Genomic DNA, 22,364 nt, shown 5'->3' on the forward strand with positions numbered 1-22,364 from the left:
TGGCTCAGTCATCACACACTGAGGTGTAATAATAATAATAATAATAATAATAATAATAATAATAATAATAATGATGATGGTGGTGGTGATGAAAGTGATGATGATAGTGATGATAATGAAGGTGATAATGATGATAATGATGATGATGATGATGGTGGTGGTGATAATGAAGGTGATAATGATGATAATGATGATGATGATGGTGGTGGTGGTGGTGGTGATAATGATAGTGGTGATGATGATGATAGTGGTGATAATAAAGGTGATGATGATGATGATAGTGGTGATAATGATAGTGGTGATGATGATGGTGATGATGAAGGTGATGATAATGATGATGATAGTGGTGATAATAAAGGTGATGATGATGATGATGATAATGATGATGATGATGGTGGTGGTGGTGGTGGTGATAATGATAGTGGTGATGATGATGATAGTGGTGATAATAAAGGTGATGATGATGATGATAGTGGTGATAATGATAGTGGTGATGATGATGGTGATGATGAAGGTGATGATAATGATGATGATAGTGGTGATAATGAAGGTGATGATGATGATGGTGGTGGTGATGAAAGTGATGATGATAATGATAGTGGTGATAATGATTATGATAATGAAGGTGATGATGATGATAATGATGAAGCTCTGACCGTAGATCATGGCGAGTCCGGTCTCGTGCAGGAAGATGAGTCTCCTGTGTTTGAAGCTCCACACGGTGAGGATGGTGAGACTCAGCAGCACGGCGGCGGTCAGCAGGTTGGCGCTGTCTCTCCGGTGACTGACCTCCGCGCGCCGCTCGCTCACCGCATCCACCAAGCCTCCACCCTCACACACCTGCACACACATCCACCAGCACACACACACCACAACCGCACACACAGTCATCCCGCTCCTCCACATAACTCCTAACATAACGCATATCCCTCTCTCTCTCTCCCTCTGTGTGTGTGTGTGTGTGTGTGTGTGTGTATGGACAGCCTCTCACACACTCCACCGCTCTGCACTCAAGTTTGAACAAACTCACCTGCATCACTAGCTACAGCACTGAGCATGCGCAGTACCGCTCCCACCCAGCCAATCACACAGCTCTGTCCTGTCAGGTGCACTTCCGGGTTTTAAACTAACATGACGCGTAAACTAACAAACAGTAAAACTTTACATGAAAGATAAAACATTTAAAATAAAGTGTGTTTATAAAATGCTAATAAATATTAACTCTATTATATAGAGTGTTGTAATATACATACTGTAATATCATTTGTATATGTATGTAATATGACTCTATTATATACTGAATAAAACTCAGTATTAAGTCAGATTTATTTATTTATTTATTTATTTATTTATTTCACTTCCGGTCTGAGGGAAGGCTGGGGTGTGTGTGTGTGTGTGTGTGTGTGTGTGTGTGTGTGTGTCTGCTGCTCTCTGGGGTTTTGTTGTTAGTTGTTTGTCTGTGTGTTTGGAGCTACACGGTGTTCAGTGCGGCTTTGCAGTGTGTACATGAGGACTGAGCAGCTCACAGTCACATGGACAGGTTTATTTGTTTGTCCTGCACTGACCCACTGCGAGCTCTCCACATCCTGCTCGCCGCTCTGTCGCGTCCAGCCCCGGGGGAAGTCCCCACTTTCCTCCTGCTTTATTACTCTCCGCTGGGTTTAAAGCTCAGGTCCATCCTTCATCCTTCATCCTTCAGCTCGCTCTCTTTCCTTCCTGGTGGTTTTCCTGGTGGTTTTCCTGGTTTTCCTGGTGTTTTTCCTGGTGTTTTTCCTGGTTTTCCTGGTGGTTTTCCTGGTGGTCCTGTGGTGCTCAGGTTAAAGTGTTTCTCAGGATGGTTGTGTGTTGAAAGCCGTGTTGTTCATGTGTGTTTTTATCGCACTGGTTCTTCATGGCTCCTGTTCATTGTGCTGCCCTTCTCCCCGATATATCGACTGATACACAGATTAAGCATCTGGTCTCCTTTTTCGCCGCTTTCACGCTGGATGAAGTGCTGGACCGTGAACAGGCTCAGATCACTGGAGTATCTGCCAGTAAATAATACCGTGTCAGACCCAGTGTGTAGTGTGGAGCGCTGTTAAATGTGCTCTGAGAAACGCTAGGTCCTTGTGCAGTACATCGTTTCTGTTGAATGACCTTTTCAGCACTCCTGCTCTGGATCCTGGCTCAGCCCGGGTCACTCCACAGCCCTGAAGGAACTCCCTCCTTCAGACCGCCTCTTCTTTAACACTCCCAGAAGTGCAGGGCGTGGAGGTGGAATAGCAACACTTCTCAAGGTTTGATTGTAGACTTTTGCCTACTGATGAATTCAAGCTTTGGTTTACAGAACACCTACATTTAAGAAGGACTTGATCCAGGACGTTTCAGACTTTTTGTCCTCTGTGGTGTCGCGCACTGATAGACTTCTGATTAGGGGCGATTTTAACATACATGTTTGTTGCCAGTCAAAACCCCTGGTAAAAGAGTTTTTATGTCTCATTGACTCTTTTAGCCTCTTTTAGTTCAGTCTGTCTCTGGACCTACACATCAGAAGGGTCATACTGTCTATCTGCTGCTATCATCTGGTTTTTCTGTGGAAACCTTGAACTATGTGATGTTGCTATTTCTGATCATTGTCCAGTTGTTTTTGAATCTGTGCTGTCGTGTCCATTGTTCAGATCCTGTCACCCACTGTGTTATTCTAGACGTCTTAATTCCTCCACTGCCAGCTTTTTCAATGATGTCTACATTTCTTCCCAAATGCCAAATGCTGTGGAAGTTTTATCCATTTGTGTCAACCACGACGGACTGGTTGATCTTTTTATCAGTACTTGCATTACTACCTTGGACTCAGTTGCACCTTTAGGTTAAAAAGACCCAAAGTGATGCATGAAACTCAGCCGTGGCTAGACGGGTCCACTCGTGCCCTTAGACAGCAGTGTAGACGCACCGAGTGCAAATGGAAGAAAGATCAATTACAGGTATCTTATGAAACTCTTAGGGAGCGTCTTAGCAGTGCTCTGTTAAGGAAGCACAGTTCAAATTTAATTGCACAAAATGCACAAAGGCCTAAGATACTTTTATTCTTTTACTCCTGTCTCTCTCACTGGACTCTTGTCTCTCTCACTGCCTCTCTCACTGCCTCTCTCACTGTCTCTCTCACTGCCTCTCTCGCTGTCTCTCTCACTGCCTCTCTCGCTGTCTCTCTCATTGTCTCTCTCGCTGTCTCTCTCGCTGTCTCTCTCACTGCCTCTCTCGCTGTCTCTCTCGCTGTCTCTCTCACTGTCTCTCTCGCTGCCTCTCTCGCTGTCTCTCTCACTGCCTCTCTCGCTGTCTCTCTCACTGCCTCTCTCACTGCCTCTCTCACTGTCTCTCTCGCTGTCTCCCTCGCTGTCTCTCTCACTGCCTCTCTCACTGTCTCTCTCGCTGTCTCTCTCGCTGTCTCTCTCACTGTCTCTCTTGCGGTGTCACTCTGGACTCTTGTCTCTCTCACTGTCTCTCTCGGTGTCTCTCTCACTGTCTCTCTTGCTGTCTCTCTCACTGTATCACTCACTGTCTCTCTCTGTGTCTCTCTCGGTGTCTCTCTCGCTGTCTCTCTCGCTGTCTCTCTTGCGGTGTCACTCTGGACTCTTGTCTCTCTCACTGTCTCTCTCGGTGTCTCTCTCACTGTCTCTCTTGCTGTCTCTCTCACTGTATCACTCACTGTCTCTCTCGCTGCCTCTCTCGCTGTCTCTCTCGCTGCCTCTCTCGCTGTCTCTCTCACTGCCTCTCTCACTGTCTCTCTCGCTGTCTCTCTCACTGTGTCACTCGCTGTCTCCCTTGCTGTCTCTCTGTAACTGTATTTCTCACTGTCTCTCTTGCTGTCTCTCTCACTGTATCACTCACTGTCTCTCTCGCTGTCTCTCTCTGTGTCTCTCTCGCTGTCTCTCTTGCGGTGTCACTCTGGACTCTTGTCTCTCTCGCTGTCTCTCTCGCTGTCCAGCTAAAGATGTTCTTCTGTTAGGTTTAGTTTTCATGTTGACTGATCCCTGGCTTATGGTAGAGTAAAAACTGGTTCACAGTTTTTCAGCATTTGTTTGTGATTGCCATGGTGACTGTTGCCATTCTGTCAACTTTACAATAAATCATTGCTATGCAAAGTCATTCAGTGTAAGTTTACGTTATGTTTATAGTTAATATATATTTATTTTTATTCTTGTCCAAGGTTCTTGTGTTGTAAATATAAGCTTAAGACACAGAAACCGGTTTTGTTGTGTATATGATGCAGATTATTAGAAGGAGGTTTGTAAAGGTTTACTTTAACACCCTTATGGTTAGAATATAACCCTTATATAACCCTTATATAACCCTTTGTGGGGAGTGATAACTGGAAATTCTTACAAACACACTCATGCAATTTGATTAGAATATCCCTTTTTATGGATATAAAGTAAAATTAAAGAAAATCACACACACACACACACACAGAGGGGACTGTACCAAGGGGAGATGAATAAAAACAGGATTGAGACGAAGCCCAAAAATGCCTTTAGCCAAAAATGTTGGTCTTGTGACAAATAACTTATTAATGTCTTTCATATAATTGGACTTTCATCATTTGATTGTTTTTAAAAATGAAAGAATAAAATAAAATCCTCAAATCTTCATTAAACATTTTATTCACGTTATTTTTGAACGTATTATTTCAGGTCTTTTTTTTGTAAACTCATTTCTGTGAAGTGTGCGGTTGTTCTCATTTAGAAACCTGTGTGTGTATGTGTGTGTGTGTGTGTGTGTGTGTGTGAGAGTGTGTGTGTGTGTGTGTGTGTGAGTGTGTGTGTGTGCAGTGCAGAGGAAGTTAACAGGAAGTCACACACATGAAGTTGAAGAGCAACGAGTCGGAGGAAAGTTGAATGTCTACAGAAAGATGTTTTTATCTTCTTTTCTCACGTTTGTGTGGATTTGCTCGGGATCGGCTTCTTCTCCTCACCGTGAGTTTCAGCACATTCTGTTTTTACATCGCTTCAGGTTTTTAAATCATTTGTAGTTTGTAAATATATTTTGGTAGGATTATGTTTTGTATCTGTCATAATTATGTTGTACGTTTCCAATAACTACAAAAATAACCAGCTGTACTGCACACACTATTATAATTCTACACTGATGTCAATGAAATGATCAGAAATGACTGTGTACACGTCACACGCATCTGCAGCTGCTTCTCTTTTTATTTCTTACATCTTTAATCTTTTTAAAATCTTTTTTATAAAAACTACCGTATGTGTTTATATATCTGATATTCAATCTGGATTTTTCAAAACATTCTCTAACTATAAAATATAAATGAACATGCTGAATAAATCAACAAAGTTGTTTAGCGCATAATTACAATGTAATAAGTGTGTATGTGTGTGTGTGTACTGAAGTGTGTGTATGTGTGTGTGTGTGTGTGTACTGAAGTGTGTGTATGTGTACTGAAGTGTGTGTGTGTGTGTCCTGAAGTGTGTGTATGTGTCCTGAAGTGTGTGTATGTGTACTGAAGTGTGTGTATGTGTACTGAAGTGTGTGTGTGTGTGTCCTGAAGTGTGTGTGTGTGTACTGAAGTGTGTGTATGTGTGTGTGTGTGTGTGTGTGTACTGAAGTGTGTGTATGTGTACTGAAGTGTGTGTGTGTGTGTGTGTGTGTACTGAAGTGTGTGTATGTGTACTGAAGTGTGTGTGTGTGTGTCCTGAAGTGTGTGTATGTGTACTGAAGTGTGTGTGTGTGTACTGAAGTGTGTGTGTGTGTGTGTGTGTGTGTGTACTGAAGTGTGTGTATGTGTACTGAAGTGTGTGTGTGTGTGTGTGTCCTGAAGTGTGTGTATGTGTACTGAAGTGTGTGTGTGTGTGTGTCCTGAAGTGTGTGTATGTGTACTGAAGTGTGTGTGTACTAAAGTGTGTGTGTGTGTGTGTGTCCTGAAGTGTGTGTATGTGTACTGAAGTGTGTGTGTGTGTGTGTGTACTGAAGTGTGTGTATGTGTACTGAAGTGTGTGTATGTGTACTGAAGTGTGTGTGTACTAATGTGTGTGTACTGAAGTATGTGTATGCATTCTGAAGCGTGTGTGTACTAATGTGTGTGTATGTGTACTAATGTGTGTGTATGTGTACTAATGTGTGTATGTGTACTAAAGTGTGTGTGTGTGTACTGAAGTATGTGTATGCGTACTGAAGCGTGTGTGTACTAATGTGTGTGTATGTGTACTAAAGTGTGTGTGTGTGTGTACTGAAGTATGTGTATGCGTTCTGAAGCGTGTGTGTACTAATGTGTGTGTATGTGTACTAAAGTGTGTGTGCGTACTGAAGTGTGTGTATGTGTACTAATGTGTGTGTATGTGTACTGAAGTGTGTGTGTGTGTGTACTGAAGTATGTGTGTGTGTTCTGAAGCGTATGTGTACTAATGTGTGTGTGTACTGTAGTGTGTGTATGTGTACTAATGTGTGTGTGTACTGTAGTGTGTGTATGTGTACTGAAGCGTGTGTGTACTAATGTGTGTGTATGTGTACTAATGTGTATGTGTACTAAAGTGTGTGTATGTGTACTGAAGCATGTGTGTACTAATGTGTGTGTATGTGTACTAATGTGTGTGTGTACTGAAGTATGTGTGTACTAATGTGTGTGTATGTGTACTAATATGTGTGTGTGTACTGAAGTATGTACACACGCTTGAAGTATGCAGTAAGTGTACTGAAATGTGCGTATGTACTGAAGCGTGTGTGTGTACTGAAGTCTGTGTGTGTACTCAAGCATGTGTATGTGTACTGAAGTGTGTGTACTGAAGCGTGTGTGTGTACTGAAGCGTGTGTGTGTGTACTGAAGTGTGTGTACTGAAGCGTGTGTGTGTACTGAAGCGTGTGTATGTGTACTGAAGTGTGTGTACTGAAGCGTGTGTATGTGTACTGAAGCGTGTGTGTGTGTGTGTACTGAAGCGTGTGTACTGAAGCGTGTGTATGTGTACTGAAGCGTGTGTGTGTGTGTGTGTGTACTGAAGCGTGTGTACTGAAGCGTGTGTGTGTGTGTGTACTGAAGCGTGTGTACTGAAGCGTGTGTACTGAAGCGTGTGTATGTGTACTGAAGTGTGTGTACTGAAGCGTGTGTATGTGTACTGAAGTGTGTGTGTGTGTACTGAAGCGTGTGTGTACTGAAGCGTGTGTATGTGTACTGAAGTGTGTGTACTGAAGCGTGTGTGTGTACTGAAGCGTGTGTATGTGTACTGAAGTGTGTGTACTGAAGCGTGTGTATGTTTACTGAAGCGTGTGTGTGTGTGTGTACTGAAGCGTGTGTATGTGTACTGAAGCGTGTGTACTGAAGCGTGTGTATGTGTACTGAAGTGTGTGTGTGTGTACTGAAGCGTGTGTGTACTGAAGCGTGTGTATGTGTACTGAAGTGTGTGTACTGAAGCGTGTGTGTGTGTCCTGAAGCGTGTGTATGTGTACTGAAGTGTGTGTACTGAAGCGTGTGTATGTGTACTGAAGTGTGTGTGTGTACTGAAGCATGTGAAGTGTGTGTGTGTGTACTGAAGCGTGTGTATGTGTACTGAAGCGTGTGTATGTGTACGTAAGTGTGTGTATGTGTACTTAAGTGTGTGTATGTGTACTGAAGTGCGTATACTGAAGCGTGTGTATGCGTACTGGAGTGTGTGTATGTGTACTTAAGTGTGAGTATGTGTACTTAAGTGTGTGTATGTGTACTTAAGTGTGTATGTGTACTTAAGTGTGTGTATGTGTACGTAAGTGCGTATACTGAAGCGTGTGTATGCGTACTGGAGTGTGTATGTGTACTTAAGTGTGTGTATGTGTACTAAAGTGTGTGTACTGAAGCGTGTGTATGTGTACTGGAGTGTGTATGTGTACTGAAGTGTGTGTATGTGTACTAAAGTGTGTGTGTATGTGTACTGAAGTGCGTATACTGAAGCGTGTGTATGCGTACTGGAGTGTGTGTGTGTGTGTACTGAAGCGTGTGTATGCGTACTGGAGTGTGTGTACTGAAGCGTGTGTATGTGTACTTAAGTGTGGGTATGTCTACTGAAGTGTGTGTGTACTGAAGCGTGTGTGTACTGAAGTGTGTGTACTGAAGCGTGTGTGTGTGTGTGTGTGTGCTAAAGTGTGTGTATCTGTACTGAAGTGTGTGTATGTGTACTGAAGTGTGTGTATGAGTACTGAAGTGTGTGTATCTGTACTGAAGTGTGTGTACTGAAGCGTGTGTGTGTGTGTACTAAAGTATGTGTATCTGTACTGAAGCGTGTGTATGTGTACTGAAGTGTGTGTATGAGTACTGAAGTGTGGGTACTGAAGTGTGTGTATGAGTACTGAAGTGTGTGTATCTGTACTGAAGTGTGTGTACTGAAGTGTGTGTATGAGTACTGAAGTATGTGTATCTGTACTGAAGTGTGTGTACTGAAGCATGTGTGTGTATGAGTACTGAAGTGTGTGTATGAGTACTGAAGTGTGTGTGTGAGTGTATGTGTGTATATATGTAAAAGTGTGTGTGTATTAACGTGTGTGTGTGTGTGTGTGTGTGTGTGTGTGTGTGCAAACCGCAGGTGTTTTTTTCAGCCTCTTGTACTTCCTGTATAGTGTGTGCGTAAGAATTTCAGCTGAAATGACAAACATGATGTCATCATGCCATTTATTTCCACTTTTAAATTCCACAACAGAATCTCTGAGCTCTCTGAGTTTTTGAGACAGAAATGTTCAACCGTATTAAAGTCAGTTTTATTAATCCATGAACCCCACACCTCATTTCTTTGTGTGTGTGTGTGTGTGTGTGTGTGTGTGTGTGTGTCTGCAGAGATCGAGTGCATGGTGGTGAATCTGGAGTATGTGAGCTGCACATGGGATGGAGACGGAACCGTGGCGGAGAACTACACCTTTAAAAGCAGGTGTTTATTGTGTGTGTTTATTGTTTGTGTGTGTGTATGTGTGTTGTGCATGTCTGTGTGTGTTGTGTGTACACTGTGAGTGCTGAGATGGAGTGTGTTCCTGATCTACAGACCTACACACTCCTCCTGTAGTGTACACACTTGGTGTGAGAGTGACACACACTTCAGTGTGTGTCTGTGTGTGTTTCTGTGTGTGTTTCCTCTTCTTGGGTTTCCTGCTTTAGAGCCTCAGCTTGTTTTCTATAAACGCTGTCTGTAAACGATTAGTCAACACACCACACACCACACACGCACACATGCACACACACACACACACACACACACACACACACACACGAGTTTAAGAGTTAAATATCTGAGGATGAAGTGTTGGTGTGAAACTTGCAGAGTAGTGAACAGAGCTTCCAGAGAAGCAGGACGTTTGTTTCACACACGATGTGTGATGAGCTGATGCAGGATTTTTGTGTCCTGTGTCTTTGGAAACATGTGACACACCGTCCTTTTCACGATTCTGTCTTTTCTTTCAAGTTCACTGCAGTTTCTTCTACTTCTTCTCCTGTTTACACACATTCACATCTTCTTTATGTTGAAGTTTTTATGTTCTTTTTTATAGAACTGTTTTACCAATTTTAAACAGAATTAGGCCATTAATAGTCCAAACATGTCAAGTAGTGTAACCATGAATAAAACAGGAAATGATATATTTTCTTTAAATTAAATTTTAAATTTATTAAATTTAAAAATCAGCACTTTTGGAAATATCAGCCTGAAATATCATCAGTTTGCCTGGAAATAATTAAAAATGAAAATAATCTGTGCTGGATTTACTTTCCTCTAACAGCACGACCCCAAGTGTTTTATTCCTCTTATACCACAGCAGTTTACCCGCAGTTACAATTTATTTACTAAAGAACATGCAATACTTTTTATCTGTTTATAGTTACATGTAATGTTTGTGAAATGAGTTAGTTCCTGTTGTCACTTACTTTATAGCAGCTATAAACATTCGTTCCCTTACGAGCCTCTTTTTTATCTCTCCTCAAGTTAATAAATCAAAAAAGGGCAAAACTGCAAAGCATAAACTCGTCTGTGTTTAAAGTTACAGCTTTCCCTCTGACTGTTACAAAGCACTGACACTGGAGACTCCTTCCATAAGTGTTACATTTACAGAAAAGTTCACCAGATCAATGATTATTTTTAATGTTTATGTGGCGCTGTACGCTGTACGCACCTCTGTGAATTCACCTGTGCACTGTGAAATAAAACAATATAAAATATAGAGATTTTAAGGTTTTTTGTAGTGTAGAATTCTTACAATGATGTTTTTGTGTTGAACATACCTGTATATATAATTTGTGTGTGTGTGTGTGTGTGTGTGTGTGTTTCCTCCTGTCAGTTATAACAACCCGGATGCTCCTGCAGAGTGTTCCTCCTATCAGTACGTCAGGGAGGTTCGTGTCGGCTGTGTGGTTCCGTACAGTGAGAAGAAGCTGCAGAGATTCGACGAGTTTCATGCCTGGTTATACAGAGACAACATCACCCTGGCAAAACAAGAATATAAGAACCTGTTAAGCAGGGGTAACACACACACATACACACACACACACACACACACATACACACACACCCTTTATTTCCCCACAAACCACACTCATTTCACACACTGACCTCATGGTGCTAAAAGATGGTGGAGGAATAACAGAATCATAATCTCTGTAAAGGAAATGCAGTCAAACATTTCATTAATCATCTTTTCTTCTCTGTCTGTCTCTCTCCCTCCCTCTCTCTATCTGTCTGTCTGCCTCTCTCCCTCTCTCTATCTGTCTGTCTCTCTCCCTCTCTCTATCTGTCTGTCTCTCTCCCTCTCTCTATCTGTCTGCCTCTCTCCCTCTCTCTATCTGTCTGTCTCTCTCCCTCTCTCTATCTGTCTGTCTCTCTCGCCCTCTCTCTATCTGTTTGTCTCTCTCGCCCTCTCTCTATCTGTCTCTCTCTCTCTCCCTCCCTCTCTCTATCTGTCTGTCTGCCTCTCTCCCTCTCTCTCTGTCTGTCTCTCTCTCTCTCTCTCTCTGTCTGTCTCTCTGTCTGTCTCTCTCCCTCTCTCTCTCTATCTGTCTGTCTCTCTCCCTCTCTCTCTCTATCTGTCTGTCTCTCTCTCTCTCTCTCAGTGAAGTTGAATGCGCCCAATAACGTGTCGTTGTTGTTGAGGGATCCGGAGCTGTGGATTTACTGGAACATTACCAGTAACGCTAAATCACAGTGTCAGGAGCGTGAACTTCGCTACAGGATCAACGGCAACAAGTGGAGTGTAGGCACATCTGTCTGACCATATCATCACTCCAGTCTGCTATAATAATAATAATAATAATAATAATAATAATAATAATAACATGCTGAATGTCACAGTGTTCTGTATCATCAGTTTGGTGTTTGTTGTTGTTGTTGCTCAGACTTACGGCACGAGCATGGAGAACGCCTTTAACGTGCCGTTTCCTAACGCTCAGAGTCTCTACGAGTTCCAGGTGAGAGTGCGCATTGCCTCGACCTGTGGACTGTCTGAACTGTGGAGCGAATGGAGCGAGCCGGTGTTCTGGGGCACCACCAAGAAGATTAACGATACAGGTAACAACATCACAGTAGAACACAACACAGTGTACAGCGCTGTGCAAAGGTCTTAGTAAAGGAATGCTGTAAAGCAGAGATGCCTTTAAAGTTAATGAAATTAAACATTTCTACATTAAAAAAATCCTCCATAATGAGCAGTAAACAGTAACATACTAAAGAAGGTCACTATTGTGTTGTTTTTTAATGCATCGGTCGTCTCAGGTGCACTTTGTGCAGTTTTATAAGGAGCTTCAGCTTTCCAGAGCTTCTTCTTCTGGAGACTCTGACTGTCGCACTCGCGTCGGTTTTTACAGCTAATCCCTGACCAGCTTCATTTATCTGTGTAATATTGCTTTCTTTACTGTCATACAAACATTGTTCTTCCTGCAACATTCCATGTTTTTGTTGGAAAAGTAACATTTGGAAATCTAAAATATATATTTTATATATTTTTTACTGACTCAATAATGCAGATGTTATAAAAATAAACAACTAAGATAAAAAAAATTAGCGAGCGTATGACTTTATAATATAATACTGTATATATGTAACACATAAACAACACACTAACACTAACACAGCCATAAACCTCAATTTAAAAAATAATAAAACACCAGTAGACATGTACCTGTGCTCCAAAAGGGTGAAATAAACATATTTTCTTTTCATAAGTTCGTTAATAGATGCACATGTTTGTAGATCATCTTATTGTTTGTTATGAGAGTAAACTTGTAAGACCTGCTCACACCTCCACCTGCTCACCCCTCCACCTGCTCATCACCTCCACCTGCTCACACCTCCACCTGCTCACCCCTCCACCTGCTCACACCTCCACCTGCTCATCACCTCCACCTGCTCACACCTCCACCTGCTCATCACCTCCACCTGCTCACACCTCCACCTGCTCATCACCTCCACCTGCTCACCCCTCCACCTGCTCACACCTCCACCTGCTCATCACCTCCACCTGCTCACCCCTCCACCTGCTCACACCTCCACCTGCTCATCACCTCCACCTGCTCACACCTCCACCTGCTCATCACCTCCACCTGCTCACACCTCCACCTGCTCATCACCTCCACCTGCTCACCCCTCCACCTGCTCACACCTCCACCTGCTCATCACCTCCACCTGCTCATCACCTCCACCTGCTCACACCTCCACCTGCTCATCACCTCCACCTGCTCATCACCTCCACCTGCTCACACCTCCACCTGCTCATCACCTCCACCTGCTCACACCTCCACCTGCTCACACCTCCACCTGCTCACCCCTCCACCTGCTCACACCTCCACCTGCTCATCACCTCCACCTGCTCACCCCTCCACCTGCTCATCACCTCCACCTGCTCACACCTCCACCTGCTCATCACCTCCACCTGCTCACACCTCCACCTGCTCACACCTCCACCTGCTCATCACCTCCACCTGCTCACACCTCCACCTGCTCACACCTCCACCTGCTCATCACCTCCACCTGCTCACCCCTCCACCTGCTCATCACCTCCACCTGCTCACACCTCCACCTGCTCATCACCTCCACCTGCTCACCCCTCCACCTGCTCACACCTCCACCTGCTCATCACCTCCACCTGCTCACCCCTCCACCTGCTCACCCCTCCACCTGCTCATCACCTCCACCTGCTCATCACCTCCACCTGCTCACACCTCCACCTGCTCACACCTCCACCTGCTCACACCTCCACCTGCTCACCCCTCCACCTGCTCACACCTCCACCTGCTCACACCTCCACCTGCTCACCCCTCCACCTGCTCACACCTCCACCTGCTCATCACCTCCACCTGCTCACACCTCCACCTGCTCACACCTCCACCTGCTCATCACCTCCACCTGCTCACACCTCCACCTGCTCATCACCTCCACCTGCTCATCACCTCCACCTGCTCATCACCTGTCCCCATGTAGTTGAACAGAGCTGAATGCATCTTCACTGATGTGTGTGTGTGTGTGTGTGTGTGTGTGTGTGTGTGTGTGTGTGAGTAGAGACGGGACGGCAGACGTCTGCGGGGCTGATGGTACTCTGCACGGTTGGAGCTGCTGTCGTCCTCATCGTGCTCGCCTGTCTGCTCATCCACAGCGAGAGGTTCACTCACTTTATTCTCTAGATTTCTAGTTTCTTACAATGTTGAATGAGTTAAATGATGAAATGCAGCAATAAATCTATAAATGGGTCAATATAATGTGAAATAATTCAATAAATAAATAATACCTAATTCATTATTATAAAATATACGCATTTTCACATTAAGCGTTGTCAAAACATTTCAGTTCGTTTTTATTTCATTTCATAATAATTCTGATATAATATAATGAATTCAGTATTATTTATTTATTTATTGAATTATTTCACAATATCTCGACTCATTTATATATGTATTGATCTATTTACTCATTTTACTATTTATATCATAAGCATATTTAATTATTTAATCCATTTCGACTAAAACAGCATTCTATCATTTTTGGCGTATAACACTTTAATTATTTTTATTTTTATAAATATGCTTAAGTTTAAAAAAAAGTATAACCTGAAGATGAAATTGCAATACTATAACAAATAGTATTGATAAAATAATAGTATTTCATTAAAAAAAAAAGTTATATTAGATAAAAATGATAAATTTGCATCTTACCCAAAAGTATATAAAATTGGGGAACCGGGACGAGGAGCTGGAAAACAGAGAATCATGAAAATTGGGAAAAGAAAGGAGTGTAGCTGTGTTTAGAAACACAGGGCCAATAACAGAACTGCTTCTGACCTGTACTTCTGAGAAACACAAGAAACAAACGTGCGACAGTCTGAAGTGTTCCTGAGCTTCAGCAGGAGAACAGCAGGAGACTCTTCAGTAATTAGGGCCGTTCATCAGGGGGCGTGGCTAAGGCACAGGAACATAAGCAGCCTAGAGAGATGAGATGTTCTTCTCATATAGAAAAATCTAACAGAGTATAAAAGAACAACATCGTTGTGGGTGTTTTTTCAGACTCAGAGTGATCCTGGTTCCTGTTGTACCAAGTCCCAAAAATCTCGGAGATCTTATTGAGAGCTACAACGGAAATGTAGAGGTAAGCCACTTCCTGTTTGCAACATGCAGACCTCTGTAAGAGTGTGTGTGTGTGTGTGTGTGTGTGTGTGTGAGCGAGAGAGAGAGAGACGGACTGCTGCTCGCTGCTCATACAGATTACTATCAGTGTTTTATGATGAGTAAAAACTGTGTGTAAGTGTGTGGTTTATTATCTCAGAGTATTTATAGATTAAGATATTTAAACAGAAAGGAACTTGAAATTTATATCTAATTTCCTGCAGAAGTGGCTGCACATCTCCAAAGAGCTGCAGGACGGATTTAAGCCCAACTTTAGCGAGCGGCCCTGCACAGTGCGAGAGTTCAGGACGGAGTCTAACAGCGAGTCGGACAGTGACGACTGTCTCTCGGTGCACACGGCCGTCTCGTCTGACTATCAGTCCATGCAGAGCTACTCGTCCACCTCCACGCTGCCCTCTCCCTCCGAGACCCCCAGCACTGAAACCACGCCTCTCAACGGGCTGTAACGCCACAACGGCCAGGAGAAAAACACAACTGGAGTTTAAAATGTGGCTTACAGAAGTCAAAATCTGGATTAAAAAAGTCAATGAAATGAAATATACTATTAATTATCCTGTTAAAAACTGGACTGTCAAACTCACAATCTACAATGAAAAGGTTTTAGCATATACACGTATACACATATAGACATATAGACATACATATATATATATATATATATATATATATATATATATATATATATATATATATATATATATATAGTATAGAGTAATTATATATGTGAATATATTAACATGAAACCGTATATTCACATTTTATTTTATTTTCATTCTGCCTTGTAACATTCTGAATAATGCTGCTGTTTGTGAGCAGCCGCTGCTAAGACAAATGCAAAGAGAGCGTATTCACTGTGTGTGTGTGCGTGTGTGTGTGTGTGCGTGTGTGCGCGTGTGTGCGCGTGTGTGTGCGCGAGTGTGTGTGTGTTATATGACTATATGCTTCAAACGCGTATACCTTTACTATAATGCTGAATATACAATGTTATCTGAGGCATGAAGGTGAAAAAAGCAACAGTTACTCTTTTTTTGCTAAAATTATTATGAAATAAAATCTGTTTTTATATGTAGTTTGTATACTTTAAAACATACAGTATATGATGTGTGATTTACACAATCCTAATAAAAAAAACAAAACAAAAACAAATAAACGTTTCGGTGGATTTGAGTCGTACAGCCAAACAAGCCGATACACACAAAGCACATTATTATTATTATTATTATTATTATTATTATTATTATTATCATCATCAGGTGTTATTAATTAATCTAGTAAACTACAGAGATATGTCTGTGATAATAATAATAATAATAATAATAATAATAATAATAATAATAATGTGTGTATCTCATACTCAGTTTTCATCACATGACTAGACAGAAATACAGAAGAGCAAATAAATATCTGCAGAACACAATTTATTAAATACAATAACTGTTTAAAGAAGAGGAAGTACAGCGATCCCCCTCATACACACTCATTACAGTTTAGTCATTAGACAATTAGTGTCTTTATAATGTTATAATAATATACTACTAATAATATATAACAGTATAAAGTAGAGTATATATATTATAGTATATACAAATATAATACTAATGCCCTGGGAAAGCAAACACTTCAAAACTATTTATTAATTATAACCAATTACATCTAGAATAATCAAAACTGTTCTCTGCCACTGGGTGAGTGTGTGTGAGTGTGAGTGTGTGTGTGTGTGTGTGTGTGTGTGTGTGTGCGCGTTACTTCCTATCCCAGCTGATCCTCATACTGTTTTCTAAAACAATCACCAGCAGGGAAGAAATCCCAGCAGCGCTCCTGATACATCTTCCACACGTACGACTCCTGACACACACAGAGACAGAGACAAACTGTGAACATCTTCCTCTGAGCGCTTCATATCATTCTCTATTCAGGATGAAGGTGTGTGTGTGTGTGTGTGTGTGTGAGACACTGAGGGGTGTGTTACCTGCCCGGTGTGCTCCGTCTCCTCCTTGTTTATCAGGTACATCAGGAAGAACCTGAGACACAGAGCATCATCTGATTCTTACTATCCACAAACATATTCTTCACATCAGACAGATGGTTAAATTCCTGCAGGAACCGCAGCCAACAGCGAGAGGCATCTGAGACGTGCTAAATCTCCTACCACTGCTACGCAGACGAATCTCTTCTGATGAATATTCCTCTCTGTTTCAACCTTTTAGTTATCGGACTGCTCATGAACAAAAACTACTGAGAAGTGGAAATAATGAAAGCCGAAGAGGCAGGATTCGCTGAGGAACAACACCACAGCAGTTCCTCGCAGCTCTTCTGATGGATTTTAGATTTAGAGTCTCACTTTTCTTCTCGCCCTCTCACATATTCCCCCGCCATTTCTCACTAAATGACCCTTTGTGGCCTAATTAATCCCTTATTTTATGCAATACTTTATTTTATAGAGTGATATTCATCTAGAATTGGTCTAGGAACGTGTTCTCAGTGTTAACGCCAGCCAGCTGGATATATTTAACGTTTTCCAGTTTACGTTTATCAACCAATTATCTCGTTCCTCGTTCACGCTGTAAATCTAAGGGAGATCTTTTCTGCTCTGGAACAGTCTACTGTTTAACATCATGGCTTCTCCAACACCGAGTGTTTTTAAAGTTAGTCTTAAGACTTATTTTTATTCTTTAGCTTGATTAATTTAAACGTATAGTTATTGTTGTCTTTGTTGCCGCTGTCTCTGGATGCTATATTTCTTTTTGTAAAGCACTTTGTTTGTGTTAAATGTGCTCTGTAGATAAAGTTTGACTTGAACCATACTCCAACTACAGCATTCATCTAATTCCTTAATGATTAAAATATTCCTGAATGTTTAAACCGAGCCCGTGAGTATGATAACTGCGTGACGTTTGTGTAAACCCTGGTCTGCTTTGTGCTCTGAAAAAAATAAAATAAAATCTAATCTTGTTGGCTGAATGCTGAAATATCGTTACAGACTGACAGACGGTGTGTTTAGTCTGAGACAGGTGAAGCAGGTGTAATCACTCACAGGTAGTTGGCCAGGTTGTGTTCCTCTAAGGTGTGTGTCTCAAAGCCGTGTGGAGTCGTGTCAAAGTAATCGCTCCCAATCCCACAGATAAAACATTTGGTCTGGAGGAGAAATTCATTAATCACACACTGACACTGAACACACAGACTCACACACGCACACACGCACACACACACACACACACACACACACACACTGTGTCATGTACGTCAGGTGAGCATCATGCTCGTGTACCTCCATGTCTTCTTTGACCTGCTCCTGCTGGTCTCTCAGCTCACCGAAGGCGTCGATGATCAAACCTGCACCGGAGAAAAGTTCAGTCCAATTAAACATCAGATGAAACCTGCGTAAAGCCGGAGTGAGGAAGCGACGGTCCCTCAGCCGTTACCGGACTCGAGGTGAAAAATAAACAACCAGCATACATCATTATATTACGCTTCATTATTCCTGCTTTTAGATGGAGCACAAATGCAATTAATTCACCTTAGAATCTTTGAGACAGAGAGAGAGAGAGAGAGAGAGAGAGAGAAAGAGAGAGAGAGACAGAGAGAGAAAGAGAGAGAGAGAGAGAGAAAGAGAGAGAAAGAGAGAGAGAGAAAGACAGAGGTAGTTTGTTTCCTATAACAGTCCACATTTCACTCTGTATCTCACCAAGAAATAACGAGTTTTACCCTGAATGATGGCCAGCAGAATGACGATGACGAAGAAGAAGAAGGTGATGTCGAAAACAACGCGGTAAAGTTCGTACTCATCCCCCGCAGGATCCTCAATCTCATCACCGATACCTCCACCTGCTCTCACTCCAACATACATGTGGAACAGATAACACTGAGAGAGAGCGAGAGAGAGAGCGAGAGAGAGAGAGAGAGAGAGAGAGATGAGATGAGATGATGTGAGATGATGTGAGGAACCAGGAGAAGGTGATAACGCAGTAAGATGAGAAGTTGAGGAGATGAGCAGACTGACCGTCATCATGTCATCGCACTTCATGTCAGGCTCGTCCTCGTCCTCACTCTTGTTGTAGAATTTGCGGAAGAAGTTAAACGCAACCACGGTGTAGAGATACACAACCACCGCTAACAAACCCACTGTCATCATCAGCTGAAACACACACACACACACACACATCAGCTTTAATCTGTACCACAAACAGCTGTGCAGTACATTTTCTCCTCTGTTCTGAAGTTTTGTGTTTGTAAATGTCTGTTTCCATGGTTACACACTCAGTCGTTCATTAGTTAGCCGTATTACTCACGGCAGGAGCTAACGCTGATTAAAACAGTGAGCTGGATTTGTGTCTGAGCTGACAGGCGAGCAATTTATCCCGAGCAAACACACGTTTGATGAAGTTTAATCCCAAACAAAACACGGAGTTTGAGTATCTTTGAAAGTTTAGTTTTCTTCTTGCATAATAATACAGATCAAAGACTTGAATAATAATAATAATAATAATAATAATAATAAGATTATAATTGCTGTTACCTGTTTGCCGTTGTGCGTGACGGAGGACAGGATGGTGCGCAGCGTCTTCACGCCCATGGCGATGTCCAGCAGGTGACACGCGAAGAAGAAGTTGTTGTAGTGTCCGAGCAGTGACATCACCGTGTACCACACCAGGTAGAGGAACGTCTGCAGAAACACACACACACACACACACACACACACACACACACACACAGAGCCTTTACACCTCGACTCTGAAATCACTGTAACACTATAATCTGCAGTGTGACGCTGTGTCTTACGTTGTCTGTGAATACGACTCCGAACTTCCAGATCTGATACTTGATATCAATTGCAGCGATCCTGAAACATCAACGTATATATTTATATTGTTTATTTTTCCCCACCGGTTCAGCCGTAGCCGATTCCCCCTCTGTCACACACAGGCACCGCTCTGACATCATCACTTTCAGATCTTTAATTACCAGGCTAAAATGGAGTTATCCGGTTCTTGTGGTTTTTTATCGGTTTGTTGTTTGCTGACGTCCAGCGAGGCAAGGTCCATCCCCAGCAGCTCTGCGATTCGCTCTCGTCCGTAAATATCGCCGTATTTATCCAGCACCTGAAAAAGGAAGACACAATTAAAACGACGTGAACTTCCCACAAGCCAATGTATACTGTAGTATAAGCCGACACACGGCGATAGATTTGCGCGCATGTTGTTATTTGTCATTGCAGGTTATGTGTTTGGAAATAAGGGTTTTGTTTTAATATTATCATTAATAAGCACTATAGCGTATAGTTACTAGTGACTGCTTGGGAAGGCAGCATGATTTGTTTAACATTAAAACTTAAACCATGTGTATGATTCTGATCCTATCCATAATTAATTATTTGTGTGTGTGTGTGTGTGTGTGCACACCTCAGTGTTTCACACTCACCTTGCGTTTGACAAACTTGTCCCAGTAGTTATTAGGATACAAGCTGAAATTCAGAAAAACACAAACACATTTTCAAATTATTTTTGCTTCGTGCCAGCAAGACAGATCAGCGTTAAATCCTGCAATCACTTTACAAAATCCATGCACTTCATTTCTAAATCTTAGATTGAGTATTCCAGTGTATCAGCTCCACCTTCTTACACGTGTATAATTGTATTGGCACCCCTCAGGATTCGCTACAATAAAAGTATTGGCACCCCTCAGGATTCGCTACAATAAAAGTATTGGCACCCCTCAGGATTCGCTACAGCAGTGCAGTAGGGGATTAAACACTGATAGGATGAAAAACTATTACCACAAATATAAAAGTGTGTGTGTGTGTGTAAACGAGTGTGTGTAAATGAGTGTGTGTAAACGAGTGTGTGTAAAAGAGTGTGTGTAAACGAGTGTGTGTAAAAGAGTGTGTTAACTGACGGTGTGTTGAGCACAAGTCTGTCCCACTGTCCTTTAATATCATCATCTTCAGGCTGGTCAGTAATGTAAAGTCCATCGAACTCCAGCTTCCTCGCCAGCTCCTTCTCTCGCTTAAAGATCACCAGTGGGATCTACAACACACACACACACACACACGCGCACACACACACACGCACACACACACACGCACACACACCACAACTATGTATCTGTGTACATAATAATAGATTCTCTGAGATTTCGAACATGTCCTGTGTACTGAACCTTGAGACAGTTGTATCCGATGATGCAGATGAAGGAGATGACGGTGTGTACGATGGCGAGGAAGGCCAGCGTGGGCTGCATGTATCCTGTGCTCTCCTCCAGAAAGTAATACACAGGGCCTTCCTCATCATCATCATCATCACCCCTGATATCCTCCGCTCCAGAGCCGTCCATCTGTTCACTTGAACCTTCGAAAAGCCCAGAACCCTCAAACACACCCGAACCTTCAAGCTCCTCATCACCTGGAGGCGTGTCCGACACCTGAGACACACATTTAACTCTTCCTCATTATTATTATTATTATTATTATTATTATTATTGCATTCTACATTCAGCTACTTAAATGAAGTGAAAAAATGGCAGACCCTGTAGAAGAGCAGGATGAAGTTCAACGCGAAGGCGATAAACAGAGCCAGGTAGCGGAGGTTGTAGAAGTTGCGAGACAGATAATTCTGTAGATAAAATAAAAATAACATTTTTTTAAACTCAAAAGCAAAATTTAATTAGCTTGATGTTCAGGAGAAGTGCTGAAGTGCGAAAACTGAACCATGAATTTATTTCGCTGGACGTCCAGCTCGTTCCACAGCTCAAATCCTCCGTATCTGGTTGTTTTTTTATCTTTCTTGGCCTTGCTGGGCTTCTGGACCTTTACGTTGTCCTGCGGCTCCTCCGTCTTCTTCTCGGCTTCCTTTTCCGTCTTCTCTCCGTTTTCAGTGCTGTGATGTGATGAAAAGCAGAAGAGTCCACACATAAAGCAAAGTTCAAACGCAGTTCAGTTCAGGTGCTCAGTGCAATGTCATAACATTATTAACCTTACTAATCATGAATTATACCATACTGCTTATGTACATTTACAAAGATTTAAATACCAGCTGTGCTTCTGAATAGTTATAGAAGTTACAGACATTTTGTTCCATTCTCAATGCAAGATATAAATAATATTAAAATAAATCCTCACTCGGCTTTCTCCAGCTCTGGAGGAGGCTGCTCAGGAGCTGCTGCCTGCTCGGTTCCTCCTTCTTCTGGCTGCTGCAACACACACCACATGTAAAATAACACAGCTAAAGAACACGTCGCATTTCAGTCTGAGAACTGAGCTATTAAAAAAAGAACAAACACTGTGAGTCTGAACAGCGAGAGCAGCTGTGTGACTTGGTAATAATGCAGAAGTGATGTAATCTAGTCAGTAATATAACGTGAAGCCGTACCATCTTCCTCTTGGTTAAAGGAGAACCCTCTGGAGTCGGAGGTTCAATAGGTGTTGTATCTCCCATATCTCCCAGACCCCCCGGTGTGTCGATACCTGGGATCTTCCCCACATCTTGCTCTGTGCTGTCTTCACCTTCTTCTTCTCCTTGTGCCGCCTCAGTAGAATCCGTTACTCCTCCCGCTTCTTGTTCTTCACCGCTTCCTGCTTCTCCAGGAAGGTCTCCGTGCACTTCGTCCTGAGTGGGGTCGGGCATGCTGGCCAGGAGCTCCGTCACGGTGATGTTTTTGGCTCCTTCCACCAAACTGCCTCCGAAAAGAGTGTGCCAAATAATCAGGAAGAATCCTTTACACACGCTGAAAATGAAGTGGAACACGCCCAGTAAGATGGTCCAGAGGAAGG

At 42.4% G+C, this 22,364-nt stretch overlaps 3 protein-coding genes across 5 annotated transcripts in view; 1 reads left to right on the top strand and 2 right to left on the bottom strand.

Moving 5' to 3' along the window:
• The window catches only part of slc9a6b (solute carrier family 9 member 6b), a 9,300-nt gene extending 8,160 nt beyond the window's left edge, over positions 1 to 1,140 (bottom strand). Inside the window, exons 1-2 of one of the 3 annotated variants that reach the window (XM_053241054.1) lie at positions 1,031 to 1,140; positions 657 to 840 (exon numbers count right to left, since the gene is read on the bottom strand). In XM_053241054.1, the coding sequence (XP_053097029.1) occupies positions 657 to 840; positions 1,031 to 1,036 (190 nt within the window). In that variant the 5' untranslated portion in view covers positions 1,037 to 1,140. The other 2 variants (XM_053241053.1, XM_034312325.2) reach the window with 2 other exon arrangements.
• A 3,632-nt stretch (positions 1,141 to 4,772) lies between these two features.
• Positions 4,773 to 15,664, top strand: il2rga (interleukin 2 receptor, gamma a). Its single transcript, XM_026933041.3, has 8 exons — positions 4,773 to 4,949; positions 8,786 to 8,876; positions 10,273 to 10,454; positions 11,042 to 11,181; positions 11,324 to 11,495; positions 13,482 to 13,581; positions 14,480 to 14,561; positions 14,803 to 15,664. The coding sequence occupies exons 1-8, from the start codon at positions 4,886 to 4,888 to the stop codon at positions 15,043 to 15,045; spliced, it is 1,074 nt and encodes a 357-aa protein (XP_026788842.2). The 5' UTR covers positions 4,773 to 4,885; the 3' UTR covers positions 15,046 to 15,664.
• A 336-nt stretch (positions 15,665 to 16,000) lies between these two features.
• Positions 16,001 to 22,358, bottom strand: LOC128321021 (ryanodine receptor 1-like). Its single transcript, XM_053241528.1, has 16 exons — positions 21,964 to 22,358; positions 21,714 to 21,784; positions 21,303 to 21,471; positions 21,121 to 21,207; positions 20,756 to 21,016; positions 20,492 to 20,622; positions 20,018 to 20,060; positions 19,562 to 19,698; positions 19,379 to 19,439; positions 19,116 to 19,262; positions 18,600 to 18,734; positions 18,305 to 18,461; positions 17,868 to 17,932; positions 17,634 to 17,734; positions 16,569 to 16,620; positions 16,001 to 16,444 (listed from the first exon to the last, which is right to left on the bottom strand). The coding sequence occupies exons 1-16, from the start codon at positions 22,216 to 22,218 to the stop codon at positions 16,349 to 16,351; spliced, it is 1,968 nt and encodes a 655-aa protein (XP_053097503.1). The 5' UTR covers positions 22,219 to 22,358; the 3' UTR covers positions 16,001 to 16,348.
• Positions 22,359 to 22,364: the final 6 nt, after the last annotated feature.

The sequence above is a fragment of the Pangasianodon hypophthalmus genome, chromosome 17 (genome assembly GCF_027358585.1).
Source record: "Pangasianodon hypophthalmus isolate fPanHyp1 chromosome 17, fPanHyp1.pri, whole genome shotgun sequence".
NCBI lineage: Eukaryota > Metazoa > Chordata > Actinopteri > Siluriformes > Pangasiidae > Pangasianodon > Pangasianodon hypophthalmus.

Bases quoted from the DNA above. Each gene is read 5' to 3' on its own strand.
- LOC128321021 (XM_053241528.1), bottom strand. From the start codon at position 22,218: ATGCCCGACCCCACTCAGGACGAAGTGCACGGAGACCTTCCTGGAGAA. The intron at 21,208-21,302 runs GTTCAGTTTTCG...TTTTATCTACAG, and splicing joins TCCAGCGAAATAAATTCATG to AATTATCTGTCTCGCAACTT. The intron at 18,462-18,599 runs GTCAGTCTGCTC...GCTCTCTCTCAG, and splicing joins AGTGCGATGACATGATGACG to TGTTATCTGTTCCACATGTA.
- il2rga (XM_026933041.3), top strand. From the start codon at position 4,886: ATGTTTTTATCTTCTTTTCTCACGTTTGTGTGGATTTGCTCGGGATCG. The intron at 11,496-13,481 runs GTAACAACATCA...GTGTGTGAGTAG, and splicing joins CAAGAAGATTAACGATACAG to AGACGGGACGGCAGACGTCT. The intron at 13,582-14,479 runs GTTCACTCACTT...GTGTTTTTTCAG, and splicing joins CTGCTCATCCACAGCGAGAG to ACTCAGAGTGATCCTGGTTC.